The following is a 16,316-nucleotide window of genomic DNA, read 5'->3' as shown; positions in this document are numbered from 1 at the left end:
CACACAAGGGAGTGCACTGTACAGTCAATCCTTCCTTGCTGTTTCAAGCTCTTCCTCATTAATAACTGCTCTAATCCATACTGTGAAAGTGTGGTCCAGAGGCTGGCCTATTGCTAAAGATCTGGGAATATGGATTCCTGACTTCCTGCCCTTGTTTTGCAGGGTAAAGTCGCAGAACGTGGCAGGCACGCAGAGCTCCTGGCAAATCCCAGCAATCTCTACTATGAGATGTGGCACACACAGAGCAGCAAAGTGCTTCACAGTCACAACCACCCAAACTGGGAGGAGAGAAGTAGCCACACATCCAAAGAGGAGGAAAGGAAGAAGCTAGAAGAAGAAATTATTAACAGTGTGAAAGGCTGTGGGAACTGTTCATGCTGAATAGGATCTGGATCTTGTATAGTAGGTTAAAAATGCACAAGAATACAGTGAAATACAGCTCTTGTTTTTAAGTCAGCATTCAAAAACTTCTGGGTTTTGCAGTTTTTGAATTTTACAGTTTCACAGAGGGACATAATTTCAACCAAAGGAGTTCTATTTTTGCATCTTTAGGAATCTCTAATATTCAGTGGCATCTGCAAGAGCTGAGTGTTTTCAGAAACTTTAAACTTTCCAACCAAGGGTGTAATTTATGGCAATTTTTAGACATTGATAAATTCTCCTGGTAGTCACCTGATGTGGATTATTAAATTGTAAACAGACTTGTCCTTGATTTACATTATTTCTCATCATTGATGGTTGATAAATGCGTCATGTTTTAATTGTAATTGGGCTAATTTGAACTCATTTGCTAGTTAGGAAGATGCCTTTTAAATTCTTCAGTGGTGTTCTGGTTTAAAATCTTCCTTGTAAAGAGTAAGAACAGCCTCAACAAAATATTAGACTTCTAGTAGCAAACTAAATATTGGAATAACCCCTCTCACCTTTCAGAAGTTCCTTTGATATTGCACTATCAGGAAATGGATTGATATTATTCTAAAGGAAAACTAGCAGCTTTTTTAAGTGAAAAATTAGCAAATCCGAGTTCAGGATTCTGTATCCTCAGCATCTGCTGTAGCAGTCAAAGCAGAATACAGTCGCCCTTTCTAATTCAGTCATGGTCTTAGGGAGCAATTAAGATTCAATAAAGACTTCCATAAATTTCTATTATCTCATTAATGTATGAGAAAATGACCTGGATAATGCTGAAAGCATTGCTATAATAATCTCCTAATTTCAACAGCCAAAACTTCTCCAGTGGGAGGAAACCTCAGCCTTTGGGATCTGCAGGACACTGTGGATGTGTCAGGTTTGGGTGGGGGCTGCAGGGGTCACATCTGGGAGAAGGTGCCAGAAGCTTCCCCCGTGTCCAGCAGAGCCAAGGCTGAGCTCATCTGCAACAGGGCAGTGCAGTGCTGGGATCATGGATTTGGGAAGGGAGGAAAAGCCTTGGAAGTGTAAGAGCTGCTGCAGCCAGAGTGGGAAATGGGAGAGGAGCAGCCCTGCAGACACAAGGGCAGGGAAGAAGGAGGGGCAGGAGGAGCTCCAGGCATTGGAGCTGAGATTCCCTGCAGCCCATGGGGGTCCACAATGGAGCAGGGATGCACCTGCAGCCCAGGAAGGAGCCCTGCATGGAGCAGGGATGCACCTGCAGCCCAGGAAGGAGCCCTGCATGGAGCAGGGATGTGCCTGCAGCCCGGGAAGGAGCCCTGCATGGAGCAGGGATGTGCCTGCAGCCCGGGAAGGAGCCCTGCATGGAGCAGGGATGTGCCTGCAGCCCAAGAAGGAGCCCTGCATGGAGCAGGGATGCACCTGCAGCCCGGGAAGGAGTCCACGATGGAGGCAGGGGGATGTTCCCAGAGGAAGCTCTGGCTCTGCAGGAAGCCCACACTGGATCAAGCTCCTGGCAGAACTCATGGAGAGAGGAGCCTGAGATGGAGCAGGCTTGCTGTGACCCCATGGGGGACCCAAGCTGGAGCAGCCTTTTCTTGAAGGGCTGCACCCTGTGGCAAGAGGACACATGGAAAAGAAACACTGGGGCAAGGGAAGAGAATGAAGAGGAAGGAGCAGCAGGAGCAATGTGATGAACTGATCACAGCCTCCATTCCCTGCCCCCTGCACTGCTTGGAAGGAATTCTGAAGTGAAGTTGACCCTGGGAAGAAGACAGGGATGGGAGGAAGGTGTTTTAAGATTTTGTTTCATTTTATCATTACTCAACTCACACTTCTAATTCATGGTAAATGAAGTTAATTTCCTCAAGTGGAGTCTGTTTTGCCCATGACAGTAATTGCTGAGTGGTGTCTCCCTGTCCCTGCCTTTCCCACGAGCATTTTGTTGTGTTCTCTCCCCTGCCCAGCTGGGTGGGCACCCAGCATCCAGCTAGGGTCATCCCACCACAATAGAATTGTATTTTTAGGCCTTGTCTCTCCAGGGAAGTTCACCATTTCTTTAGCACGAGCTATCCTGGTGTAATTCTTTATGTTGAATTTAAAAATTAAAAACTTTCTCTTGGATGCTGAAAAATAACTTTGTTATTTCTGAGGAATTACACCGGTATAATTACACTGATATAATTGCATTTGTAAATCAGATGGAAGATTTCTCTTGTGGGCACTAGGGAAGAGCCAAATTTGGTGCTTCTGGAAATTTAATTGCAAATGGTTTTTATTTTTTTGTTATACCTCTCCCCTATAACTAAAAATAGGAACATAACTTAAAAGGAGTGAAACCTTTTCTAGTTACTTACTTTCTCTCTCTTAAAATGATGGGTGAAAAACCAACCTGGTATCAGTTTCCAGTTACAAATTATTCTAAAAGCACTTTAATTTTCATCCTTGGAGTGCAGAAGTAAAGTGAAGTCCAGTTAATGTAGTGGCAGTGCAGAATTCCAGCTTACAACCTTCTCTTTATTTTCCCTAATTGTCTCCTGGTTGAGCTGCTGACAGCAGTGAAGGGACTGTAATGGTGCAGTTATCTCCCAGCTCCCAGAAATAGCAAAGGTTTGTTAAAAGCCTTATTTATGAGGAATCTCCCTTTCCTGCATCATGACAAACCCCAAACTATGGCTCTTCCCCTGCTCTGCAGGAGATGATTTTGGAATTAATCTGTTGGCTGTTCATGCACAGGGTAACAGGCAAAATCTGTAAGTAGTAATATTTCAATCTTAAGATTGTTTTCCTTTTGGCACAAAGATGAGGAATTACTCTGGTCTGAAATGTGGAGGGAAAGGGCTTTTCTCAGTGAAAAGTTTTCCATGTTCCATGGACATCCTAGAAGGCCCCGACAGGGTGCACAGAATCAGGAATTGTCTGTGAAATGTCTGGAATCAAAAACCACTTTAATGCCAAGTCTGATTGTGTTTGTGAGGGACAATTTCAGATGAAAGCTGATGGATTTATCACAGGGGATGGACTTTGCAAGGACTGAGAGTCTTGGGCATTACAGGTTTGGAATGAGGATGGTTTTCAGGTGGTAAATGCCAGGAATGATCAATAATTGTTTAAATCTGTAGGGTTTGCAGGTCTAAGGCCATTACCTGTCTGTGCCATCCTTTTGCTGCTAGTGGATGTGCTGCAGATCTGTCCCCCTTCAAATGGAATGGCAGGAGGGAACTCTGGACGAAGGCAGTTCCTAAAACAAGAGGCTGCTTATACAGTAGAATATCTGTTCTAAAGAAGTGCAGTGAGTTTCTGGAGATGACTGAAAACTTTCCCATGTCATGGAGTTGCTGGGTAAACTTTCCTGGCTTGGTGGTGGCTGTATTGGATTGAATTGCTATGGAGAAGCAGCAGGAATACTGGGTGAGTCTCCTGTCTGCTGCAGAGTCAAACTTGTGCTGGTTTTTTTTTTGTTTTTTTTTTGGTTTTTTTTTTGGGGGGGGGGACGTGGGGGGTTCATTTAAATGTTGAATTTTTATTCCTGTGCTGTAACTCCAAAGTGTCACCACTGAAGCAGATGCTTAAAGCACTGAATGGGAGAGTAGTGGTTTTGGAGAGACTTGCTGACCCTTGGGACAGTCTGCCTGGCACCTCTCAGAAAAGCCTTACAATTCTCACAGAAACAGATTGATCTGGGGGCTGTCTCCCAGCCTCAGTGGATCTTGGTAATTCTGCTCTGCTGCAAGCTGAAACATCCCTTTTCTAAACAGCAGCTTTTCATAGTCTGGACTCGTAGCTGGTTGTTGTTCAAAATGCAAGTTATCTACTCCCACTATAAAATCTTTGCCTGCAATTTTAGAGTAGAAAAAGACATTTATGTTTTTTTCTCTTCACTTTCTGTTTTTAGAGGAAATGTGTTTGTAGAATGTGGACTTTAAGAAGGGGCTGCTGCTTGCAGCGTGTAGTGTGATCTGTTAACTGTGAATTTAGAGAAATCAATCCTAATTTCCATGAAAAACTTTTTAGGCTCAGGATATCAAGTCACAGCACACAAAATCTGGGCTATTTTAACCTCCAAGTTAGGAAACTTAATGAGTTATTGGCAGGGAGGTTGTGCTTTTTCCAAGTGGATGTTGAAAGCTTACTCCTTGCAGATGATCCCTCAGGTTATCTCAGCTCTTCTGTTCCATGGAGGTATAGTTACCTACATCTCTCAACACTGAGCTTTTGTTCACGTTTCTTTTCAGAATGGAAATGTAAAACTTACATTGTACAGGAAGGGGATGTGTTCCAGAACAACACAGAAAGTTCGGCTGAGATGAGATTGTGTAACACTTCTGCTGGAAGACTTCTTACCCCACTCCTGTGCTTCATCTGTGTGTAGATAATTCTTACTAAATAAAGGATTTATCTTTGTGAATAGAAGTGGCTGTCCTGTCACAACGGCTCTTCCAGCTCTGCAGCAATTCCCAGAGGAAACAGTCACTGCTATGGAATGTGAGTCTTAATTCAGCAATTGTTGTGGTGCTTGGTGGTGCCAGTGGAGCACATAACCAATCCTGGGGTGTGGGTTGGCATAAGGTGAGAATTCCAGGTGATCCATCAGGAGCGAGTTCATGCATCACACCTGGATTCTGCCCCCACTCAGCTTTCACACCCCCTGCATTTGTGTGTGGAGCTGCAAAAGCAGGTGAAGAGCTTGTGTTGGCTGTATCCCCCTGATGGGAATGAACATGCTGGTGAGAAGCCTGACTGTTTCTTGCTTTAAAACGCTGTGTTTTTATAAATGTAAACTCTTCACCTGTGCTCAAAGTAGAGCAATTTTAAGAATCTGCTGGAACCCTTGACATGACAGTGTAATCACTGACTGGATTTCTAATTGCAGCTGTAGCTCATTATCAAAGCAGAATGCAGGAAACATTTTTATGTTGTTACTATTATTATTATTATTATTACTATTATTATTTACTGCACTGTATTAATCTGAGCCACGACAGCCACTGTCCTGCTGTCACTGAGCTCTGTGTGGTTGTGCATGGTGCAGGATGGATGGATGGGAGATCCTAGAGCAGCCTGGAGTGTTTCAGGTCTGACTGGATGAACTTTCTGCTGCTGTTTCTAAGTGTTCATTTGTTCTACCTTTAAATCCTGTAATGGTACAGTGCAGTGAATAATAGCAAATTGTAGATAGATATATAATAATGTATAGAACGGATAGAATTCATCTACTTCTTGACTTCAGTGGATAAACCTGATGTTTTATAAGAAAATCTTAAAATGTTTAGTTCTTGAAAACTATCTTAAATTCCTCTCAGGTAACTTTTGATCCTTTTACAGACGTTGGGGCTGAACTCAGGGAACTCAACCTGGAAAACCAGCAGAAACCTTGAGAGAGGACTTCTCTAGAGGCAGTTCTTCAGGCTGGGGTGTGGGATCTCCTTCAGATGAGAAATGTCAGTTGTACTAAATGGCACAGCGGATTTATTAGTTAAAAGAAAAAGAGCCAAAATGCTTTACTGGTGTCTTTGGGCAGAATTTAAAACAGCATCCCCAAAGCTGAAAGAGTCATGTAACAGCTCAGCTCCCCCACATTCATTCCCAGTTTCTAATGCCCTTTATAATATTGTCAAGTAAAACATTTTAAACACCAACATAAACTTGTAAAGCTCTCAGCCTTGTGCTGGAGAGGGAAAAGGAGACAAGTTCTTCCCCTCCATTATGGAATGGAATAAAGAGCCTGGAGCAGAATACATCAGGTGGTGGGGTGTCTTTGAGTGCCTTGTGCAGGGCTCTGCAAGTGTAGCTGAAGATTTTACTGGCCTTGTGCACACACCAACAAATATATAGAAAAGTGAGGTTGAACAGATGAAAGGTTTCCCTATTACACTTGTCAGAGAAAATGCAATGTGAAGGTCAGTCTGTAGTTGGGAGGGAACTATTCAAAAACAGCAATGGAGGAATTACGGAATGGGCCGTGAGCTTTTAAAACATGGAAATACATCTTCATGTGTTTCCTCACAGAGTTGTAAAAATCTTTATTTCTTCAGTGAATTCATAATCTTCCTGGCTTTTGAAGAACACAGATAAAAGATTCAGCTTATTTACAATTAAAACAAGGGAATGTTCTCTGGGGAAAACAGTGTTTGCAGAATCTGTAAAAGGTGATGAGTGCTATCGCGTGTCGATGCTGCTACTTGTGATTGCAGGAACGTAGGATACTTGGCAGGATACAAGGGAGGGGGAAGAGCACAAGGCACAAGTATTTTAGGCTGGAGTTGTTCCTTCTGCCTTGTGGAAATTGCTTCACTTCAAAGCCCACACAAGGACTATGCTGGTTACACATACACACAATATTTCTGAAGTCTACAGGGTAAAAATTAATGACCTGATGTTGTACAGTAGAGACTTTTTTTTTTTAAAAAAAACACTATTTTATTTTACAGTAGTTAACTGTCAGAGGAAGAGAAATGCAGAGTGGTAAGCATGGGTTAGTGGAGAAGGAAGATTTTCTCCATTCAATCCCTTCACTCCCACCAGTGAGCGCTGATTTGGGCCCTGCATGACAGCGGGCGTGTGCAGCGGCCCCTTGGGCTTTGTGTGTGAGCTGATCTCTCCTCCTTAGACATGACCTTACCATGTGCCTCATCTTCCTCCTTCTCCCCTTATTGGGGCTGTAATTCCTAAAAATTCAGTTCTCCCTAAAACATTTCCCGTCTATAAACTGGAGGAAGCATTAGCAGTCTTAGGGCTGGGCTTTACCCCATGTGTTCTGTGGAGAGGTGCTGCTTCCAAAGGTGACCTCAGTGGAATGGGAGACTGTGAAGGCTCCTGTGCTGCCTTTGCACATCTGTAGCTGCAGCCTTGCAGGGAGAGATTTGTTCAGTGAAATGCTGCTTGAGGAGCTGTGTCACAGCCTCTGCATTTCCCAGTTTGGGCTTCAGGTCACCTGAAACAGCAGCCTGCTCCAGGTGGTTCTTTTGTGCTGGGTTCAGGTGTCACTGGGGTTCTCCAGGTGTCTCATTTTCAGCAGCATGTCTGGGTGAGGTAGTTGTGCTTCCAGAATGCTCAGGGAGCTTTGCAGACAGCAGCCAGTGCACACAATTGCCACAGCATGGAAAGATCAATTTTAATGCCATGTCCACTAAAAATCAGTGTTTGCAAGAGCCCTGCTTATTGCTGCTGCAGAGAGCAAACCCAGCTGCTCAAGCTGTGTTTGGGTGCTGTGCTGCTGCAACATGTGGAGCAATTGCATTGTCTTCTGTTTTCTTACCAGGCCCTGGAATTTTTGATGTTAGGAATCTCCAGCTGACCACAGAAACCTTCTGTCACCAAATGTAGAACTCCATGGCTAAAATGTTACTCCTGAAGAGCATGATTTAGCCTGTTAGGTGGGGTTTTTAATAGTTGCTATGCTCCCAGCAAAACTGGTAGTTGGAATTTCGAGTAGTTAATGAATTCTCAAATCAAAATACATTGTACCAAAAAGTGGCTGAAAGTTGCTTAAATATTCCCAAGACTTTGTGCAACTCCTGTCCTAGGTTTGTACATGAATTACTTTAATTCTGCCAGATACAGCTGGATATTTCCATGATGAAATGGCATCAAAGCTGGGAAGAATTTATTGGCACAACTGTGTGTCCAGCATGTGCTGGTGTGAGGTGTTTCCAACACTTTGTATCTTCCCTCGGGAGGTGTCTCTGTGTAATTCCCAGGTGAATAATGCTCACAACTCCTTATTCATACAGGAAATGCCACACCATCGAGCCCTGGTAGTAATGTACTGAGTATGTCCAGTGAAAAGGGAACAATAGAGGCTGGGCTGCAGCACTGAAATTACCTGATGGAAATGGTCCAGGAATCAAAGACAGCAAGTCAAATGCAAACAACACTCATGAAAACAAAAGGGAGCCATAAAAAACTACATTTTAGTGGATGATCAGCTCTGTAAGCTGAAAAAAAAAAAGTGGGTTTTATTGATTATTTTGTGGGATTTGTTTAATTTAATTGAAGGCCCTAAAGTTTCTGTTATTTAGCCTGCTGGGAAGTAGTCAAGTTCCAGTAAATAAACACCCATGTGATTCCAGTAGGTATCTAGAAAAGCAAATCCTCCAAATGGCTGTTTTCAGACTTGATAGCAGAGTCCCTGTAGAAATTCCTTCAGTGGGATATAAGCTCGCATCTAATGGCAGTCTCTGATTTAGGCCAAATCTGCTTTACTGACACTTGAGCTGTCCTATGGAGATCCCAAAACCCCACAGACTTTCACAGCCCATAAATCCCACGGAATACATCTCTTAAGTACTTTACTCAAAGGAATGTTAAGCTCTTTTACTAAATCTGCAAATTACAGCTATTTGACAATTCTGAGTTTACAGTCTGACAGCTCACGTCATCAGTGGAGCAGGATGAGCGGAGTCAGAGGCGGCATCGCTTGCTGCTGACTTGCAGGGATCTGGTAATAACAATCCACTGGAAAATGTTGGAAAGCTGTGACAGCCTGGGAATGGTTTGTGACATCTTGTTAAACACACTTGTTTTTATTCCCGCTGACTGCAGCAAGATCCAGTGATATTTCATGGAAAAGGAATGCTTGTGTTCCAAAGCGGTTCCCCTGAGGACCCACGCCACCATCCAGGTGAATTTCTATACAAATGACCACGTCCCAATACTTGAGTCAGATTAAAAGGAAGTTTCTCAACAAACTGTTCCTCCCTGACTGCAGGAGGTAATGAAGTGAAAACAGTGGCCAACGAACTCTGCAGGAGCAGGAGATGGAGGAGGCTGGTGAAGCCCTGGCTGCCGAGTGCTCTGGGGTGCCCAGCACTGGCTGTGTGGGGAGGGAACACTCACTAATGACTTCATGGCTCAGAGCAACTCAGGCCTGACTTAAACTGAAGTGGGCAGTGGCAGGAGAGCTGCAAACTCACAGGTGCACCAGTGTCATCTGAGGAACACACACGAGGCATACGTGTGAGCAGCCAAGGAGAAGAGCTGTGTCTTTCCAAAGAAGACTCCCTGGATAGTCAGCTGTTCCCTGTGACTGAACACAGGGTTCCTTGTAGTGCAACCAAAATTTATTACATGTTTTGTAACCACCATCTACTTGTTTTAATACACACTTGGCCTGAAGTTCTTACTGAACCTGCTGTAAGACCTATGGGAGTGGTGGCACAGGGACTAAAGGAAATATTGGTTTAGCAGGTAATGGCAGCACAGCCAACTCAATTCGGCCAGTGCTGCTCTTTAAAATAGGTGCAGAAAAGAAAAAACTGTAGAAGAAACTATACTTGCTGTATAGTATAGCTGTAGAAAAAACTATATTTGCTGAATCACCCAGCTGTTGCCAACACAGTTTTTGAATCCCAGACCCAGTTTTTGCACTGCAGACTGTACAGCAAGGTGGGCAGTGGCTGTGAGTGTGGTAATGAGTATGAAGGGAAGCCCTTGGCACTGTCTGAGTGCTGAGTTGCTGTTCAGCCAGAGGTTATCTGGGCCAGTGAAAAGCTGGGATCAGCCTGGCTGAGGCTGATTGAAGTGTTTGGTCACCCACTGGCTAAATATCCATAAACAGAAGAAATTAAATAATTGTTATTTAAAAAACCCAAACTGACCTAGAGGATAAAATCTAACTTTTCAATTTTTTCCAAAGGCTTCTCCAGCAGTTTGTGATTCTTTCCAAGGACTCCATGCCTTCCCACCACTAGGGCTGACAAGGTATGAGAACAATATAATCTATAAATCCTCTAGCTTGAAGGTCTTCTCCCACCTAAACAATTCCAGGATTCCTTTCTTTTATAATCTATAAACTAGCTAGGATGAAGTAGAGACAAGTGTGATGCAAGCACCTAAACTCTGGTCTTTCAATCCACTGAAAACTGAGTGGTTTATGCATGGGAAGTGCAGAAATGCATCCTTTAAATGTGTGTGACCTTTTCTGTAAAAGTTGCCTCAAGTCCAAGGTGAACACCTGCAGCCAAGTCCCTTGGTCACCTTGACACCATCTTATTTCTGAGGAGCAGGACAAATGTAAGGAAATGCTCACACAACTGAGAACATCTCTTTGTCCTGGAAGGAAGATCTCTAAAAACATCCAGACTTCAGCTTAGATGAATGTCTGTGGATCTCAAAATCTTGGGCCTGCCATTACAAAGGGCTCTATAAAAAGGTTGGAAATGGAGAGGCTGCTGCAGGTCCCATGGATAATTGCCTGGCTCCGTGTGCTGTGTGCAGGAAGGTCACTTCACACAGGCAGTGCAATTACCTCCTGGACAAATGGAAAATGAAATTGCAACCTTGTGTGTGATTGCCAAGAAGACACCCAAAGTGCTGGCTATGAGCAGAACCTCTGCCCTCTGCGTGGCAGGAAAGCTGGCACTGTTCTCCCTGGAAACAATGGATTTGAAAACGTCCATCTTTTAAAATGTGCCCTTTCAAGGTGTCCAGTGAAAGATGATGAGCTGCTAAGTGTTTGCAGTGGTTTCTGCAGCTCTCATCACCTGAGACCTCCCAGGGTGCTAGTGGGAAGCTGAAATTCAGACTGAGTTGAAGCAGAGCCCAAGCTGACAGGGGATGTGATGCATTGGAGAGGGATTGAATGGTTCTGTTCTGTCAGTGATGGAGTAATCACTGAATAAGTGGGGTTTTTTCCTTTTAATTATTCAAATTAGGGGCAAGAAAAAAACAGTGTACCAGCACTATGCTGCCCAGAGTGTGTGGGTTTCAGAGGACACTGAGGTGGAAGTTCTGTTCTGTTGAAGGTGGAGGCAGATGATTGACAGGTCTGATAAGCAACAAAAGAAAATTCACTGAGAGATTATGAATTACAAATTTTTTTAAAAGCTTTGGTTGTAGTCACTCAGCATATTAAAAACTTCTTTAGTTTTGACTTTGCTCCTTATTTTGGGGAAGGTAATAAGGGATACAGGAAGCACCTTTAACTTTGTGTTGTTGAAAGCAAACATTTGGCTTAAGGAAGATTTGCACAGGTGTAAAGATTTCCTTGTATGAATATTTGAACAAATGGGGGTCTGTCACTGAACTGCAATTTAGTAATTTTTTTATCAGGCTTTGTTGGGTTGGAAAGCATTTCTTCTGTCAGGCTATAAAATAAAAGGATTTATCCTTAAAATAAATTAATCAAAAATCTCTTGTGAAAATGCTGAAGCTAAGTGGAAGGTTTCCAGAAAAATCGAGCATTATTATGATTTTTTAAAAAGTGTGTGTAAAATAATCCAGTCTTCCAAAAAGATGCTTGAAGTTGTTTGGATAGAGTTGGCATCTGCCAGAGTCGAGTCACACATAAGATAACATGATTGACCATTTTTGGCATGGGATGGGCTAAATTGGCTCATCTGTTGGCTGTCAGTCTCTTCTGAATTAGATCCAATGCTTTGTAGGCACGTTTCCATCTGGTTAAGTTTAGGACTCAAGCTGTTTATATATTAAAAAAAAGTATTTTGTACCAATAACAATTTCTAGAAAAAGGGTTTTGCTTATGTTTCATTTTGAAACTATTTGGTTTTTTTTCCTGGTTAAAATAACCTCCTGAAGAGTGAAAGATGATATGTCCATGTATTATGTTAAGACCCTTGAAACATGCAAATAAAATGGAAAGAAATTAAAAATTTTATATGTACATATTTAAATATATGTATATATGCATGCATATCATTCTGTAATATGTGACTCCTCTAAATTGGAAAACCAGATTTTAAGTCTGCTAATATTTTAACCATGTGCATTAGGAAAGGAGGATGAATACATGCTGTTACACTCACATTGAGTCTTTCTAAGATTGGCCTTGCATTATTTTTATTCTGAATATTTGCCATCTGGCACTGGGAGCTGCAGTATTTAGTGCCACAAATAATAATGAAAAATATGGTAATAGCTCGTGATACTTTAACATAAAAATATAAGACAGAGGGTATAAAGCTCTGGGCGTATGATCTTACAGCTGCCAAAGCATGTTGTTCCCTCTGCCCTTGTTTTCCATAAATGAGTCTTTGATTGGAGACAGCAGCAGTAATGGGAAAGTCATTGGTTAATGCACATTAATGAAACTGCGTTACTGGAGTTAATGAACTACAGTCCTGAAGAAAAATGAGCAGGAAAAACGCCAGGGTTTGTGCCATTGTGTTCAGGTAGCTGTGGCTGCACCCAAGACACACCAGGAAAATGCCTCTGACTCCAGATTCACCTGAGAGAGAGAGGTCTCTGCCTTTTTCACTTCGGAACAGCCCCATAGAAATGCCTGAGCTTTAAACGAAATTGCCTTTTCCTTTTCTCTCCCCACATCAAAACACAATGAGGAGACTGTTGCATATTCAGCAAAGCTGTTGTTCTTGCTGCAGTTAAATTGCATAATTAGATGGGGCTTAAGGAGAGCTGAACCTCTGTGATTGTGCAGGCTGAGGCAGAGGTGAGACCAGCTCCTGGAATTTACCCAGGTGAGTTGCAAACCGACTTAGGGAACTTACTGAGGTGCTGGTGATTCAGGAGAACAGTTCCAGGATGTTTGGGCTCAAAGGCAATGGGCATTTCCTGAACGTTCCTTTCAGAGAACAGAGGAATTTAGGATTTCTGTGAGAGGGATTTATTTTTGAACATTGGCCAAGCAGCTCTGGGAATGGTAAGAGCTCTGTGGCCACGTTTTGTGGCTGCTCTGTTGGCATTAAAATCAACCCCTTCCACCAGCTCTGCTCACCACTGCAGCCTCCTCTGCATTGAAACAAGAGAGAAAAGCACAAGGTGCCTCTGGGCACAAGGAGTTTCATGTTTCCTAAAGAAAGGAAATAATTTATAGTACATTCCAAGAAACAGCTCCATCCACAATAAACAGGGCTTGACTCTGCTGGTCTGTGCAGCTGCCCCGAAGAGCCACAGTGCAATGGGAAGGATGGAGTTGCAAAACAGAAATTGAGATTCCAGCTGATACCAAAGAGTCCTGACCAGCCCTCTGGGCTCTGCCATCTTCACCCAGCACTTCCAGGTGCCAGCCAGCTCGGCCAAAGCAGCAGCAGGCTTTGAACCCTGGCATACCAGAAACTGCCCTGCACCTCAGCAGTTCATCCTTGCCAGTCATGGATTTACTGCCTGTGAGAAGATCAAACTTGCAGTGAATCCACAGCAGTTTGTGACTCTGGGATGTCCTGATCCCTGTGCCTTCTCCAGGTTTTGTTCCAACCTGTGCTCTGGCTCACTGCAAATACACCAGGCCATGCTTGAGACTTTTTGGCTCTTACTGGTTGCTTTTCTTCTTCCCTGTTTTTTCCTTTCTCCCCTGCTAATCCAGTCACCTCCCCTGAAGTGGCCGAGGCTGTTACTCCTGCCAAGGGAACGAGGGCACACAAAGCCTTCTGTCCACAGAGCGCTCGCCTTGGCCCAGGCACAAATGGGAGCTTTCCTTTCCTCCTGTTCAGAAGGCACCACTAAGGAGGAGTTTGGCCATGGAAAGCGGTAAGAGAAATGCACAATTTAAAGGAAAATTTACAATGTCACATTGAGATGTTGGGAGGAAGGTGGAAGAAAGGAAGGAATGGACAGGGACAGATTTGGGGGTCTCAGGGCCCGTTAGTAGTGCAGTTTAGTGGGGCCAGGGGAGCCTCAGAGGCTGTGACCCTGCTGGAACTGCCTGACTTGAACAAGGAGGTTTTTAGCCTTGTGAGGCAGTGCTTGGTGTCTTTGGAGCCTGTCAAGGAAAGGAGAAGCCTGGAAACTCCTCTGGGACCCTCCTCACCTTCGCTCCTTCCGCAGCTCTGTCAGGCACGTTGGAAATTTGTCCTTCCCACATGGTCAGTGACGGCCCTGAGCATCTACGGGGTGAGTCTGGAACATGGGGGCAAAGAGAAGGTGTGGGCTGAACATCAGCTCTGCTCCTGCAGCTGCTCTGAGACAGCGCTCAGGGGGCATGAAACAGCCAGGAATGCAGGGGGAGTGTGTCTGCAGCCGGGGGCTCAGCCTGCACTGCTGGTTTGGGTGCTTTGGGATGGTTTTCTGCCAAAGCTGTAAGGCTTGACAGGTGTGCCAGAGAGGAAAGGAGAAATTCAGTGTGTGCAGTTCATGATTCCAACTTTCTTCTTCAGGAATGGCTCTGGATTCAGTAAGAAGGACTCACTGTTTGCTGTCTCAGTGCTATTTCCCACAGCCCACTGCTGCTTTTACATCACACACCAACACCTGGGAAGGAAAGGGGGGGGGGGGGAGTCCTTTACCCCCATGAGTCAAAACCCCATCCTGCCTCCTGGAGTGCTTCTCATTCTGCCAATGGTCTATGTTTGACTGTTCTTTTTCCAAAGCGTCCTGGAAGTCTGCGAGAGTGGGGAAGAAATCCTCTCCAGCTCGTTGTGTTGGAATGGGATGGGAGGGTGATGTCTCCTGCCACCCTGCTGCCTTTGCCCCTGAGTTTGTAAGATTCAGAACATCTGGCAGCTTTTTGCTTGAACCATGCTTTTCCAGGCTCACCCAAGAATGTAGGATTTGGGATCTGAAAATCCCATCTGTGCTCTACTTGTGCCTTGGGCAAACCAGAATCCCCTGGTGGACCTCTACCTCTGGTATGGTTTAGCAGAGGGGCTGTGTATGGCAGAAATTAGTTGGGCCACAGAAAATAAGGATTCGACCCATATTGGGTGTGCTGCAGTGAGACTCCTATGAATGTAGAAAAGAAGGAATCATGAAGAAAAGAAGGAATGATAGGAAATGGGCACTTGGAGACCTGGAAACCACCATGGCATTTTCCTCTTGTCATAACCCAGGTTCTTTTATCTTAGACTGACTCCTGCTTCCTAGAGAGACCAGCAGGCAGAGGATCCTGGCTTATATCCATGTCTGGGCACATGGATTCTGTGTGAAGACAGCTGGAAGGCTGGGACAGATGTAAATGTCTGATCTTCTCCGTGGTACAGGTTGCAGTGAATGATCACGGTGCTGGGTGCAGCAGGAGCTGCAGGGAGGGCAGGAGGACAGCAGGGCTGTGGGGCAGGGCTGGGCTGGCAGCACTGTCACCCCTGGCTCAGGGGCTGTCATCCCTTCCTGCCAAAAGGAGCTTTCTTAGCACCTTGTTCTCACACCTGCGAGCCTCTATTCGACAGCCTGGAAAATTAATACCCTGCCAAGGTGGAAAATGAATACCCTGCCAAGGGTGCCCTGTCATTGCCCCTTCCACATCTGTTTGTGGCAGTACATGGAAAGATCACAGTGCACAGACTGTTAATTTTTCAGATTGCCCGAGATGCTGTGCAGAACTTCATGCTGCCTGCCGATCACCATTGTGGTGGTTCTGTAACTGAAGGACCTTCAATGGGTGGTGTGGGTAAGTGGAACTAAAGGCATTATGTTGTTTCACAGCCCCAAGGATAATCTTTGAGCCTCATGTTTGTGTTCCCTCTAAAATACAGCACTTAAATAAAAACTTGGGTTGTCTTTCTAAATTGGATCCTGGTGCAAGGCTCGCTTAATTGAATGTGTCTTTTCATCTCCACCAAGGCCCTCCCCGAGTTTACATCTAATCTTATCTTGGTGATTATACTCAGGTGATTGCCATCACCTCCAGCACACAGCTCCAGTGTGGCACCTTCCCAAAGGCATTGGCAGCAGCTGGGTGGGTCTGCCAGGTGCTTCTGGCCATGTTATTCCTGCCCTGGGAGGTGCCTCAGCAGAAGAGCTGCCAAATTTGCTTGTGTGCCTTTGGTGGCACTTTTCAAGGGCACAGCCCCTATGTGAGGTTGCTGAGGGCAAAACCTGCCCCCAGCTCATTCTGAAAGCAGTTCATGACCACCATCCACCTGTGTGTTTATTTTAGTGAGCACTGCCAGGTGTGCTGTCACCATCTCACCTGACCCTGATTAATTACTTATTTATATTACTCGAATCTTTCTGCCAAGAAAATGACGGGGTAGTGAAACAAAATGCAGCATTACAAACATGGAAATGTACAGGGACTGAATGTGTAATTCCCA

The 16,316-nt window shown here is 44.5% G+C and overlaps 1 protein-coding gene across 1 annotated transcript in view; it reads left to right on the top strand.

Moving 5' to 3' along the window:
- Positions 1-702, top strand: part of ABCB7 (ATP binding cassette subfamily B member 7) — a 34,998-nt gene extending 34,296 nt beyond the window's left edge. Inside the window, exon 16 of the mRNA XM_077786585.2 lies at positions 163-702. Within this exon, the coding sequence (XP_077642711.1) occupies positions 163-381 (219 nt within the window). The 3' untranslated portion in view covers positions 382-702. The remainder of the gene's footprint in view (positions 1-162) is intronic.
- Positions 703-16,316: the final 15,614 nt, after the last annotated feature.

The sequence above is a fragment of the Lonchura striata genome, chromosome 4A (genome assembly GCF_050655825.1).
Source record: "Lonchura striata isolate lonStrDom1 chromosome 4A, ASM5065582v1, whole genome shotgun sequence".
Classification (NCBI taxonomy): Eukaryota; Metazoa; Chordata; class Aves; order Passeriformes; family Estrildidae; genus Lonchura; species Lonchura striata.
Note: the sequence above shows the minus strand (reverse complement) of the source record. Positions and strands in the feature narration are given on the sequence as shown.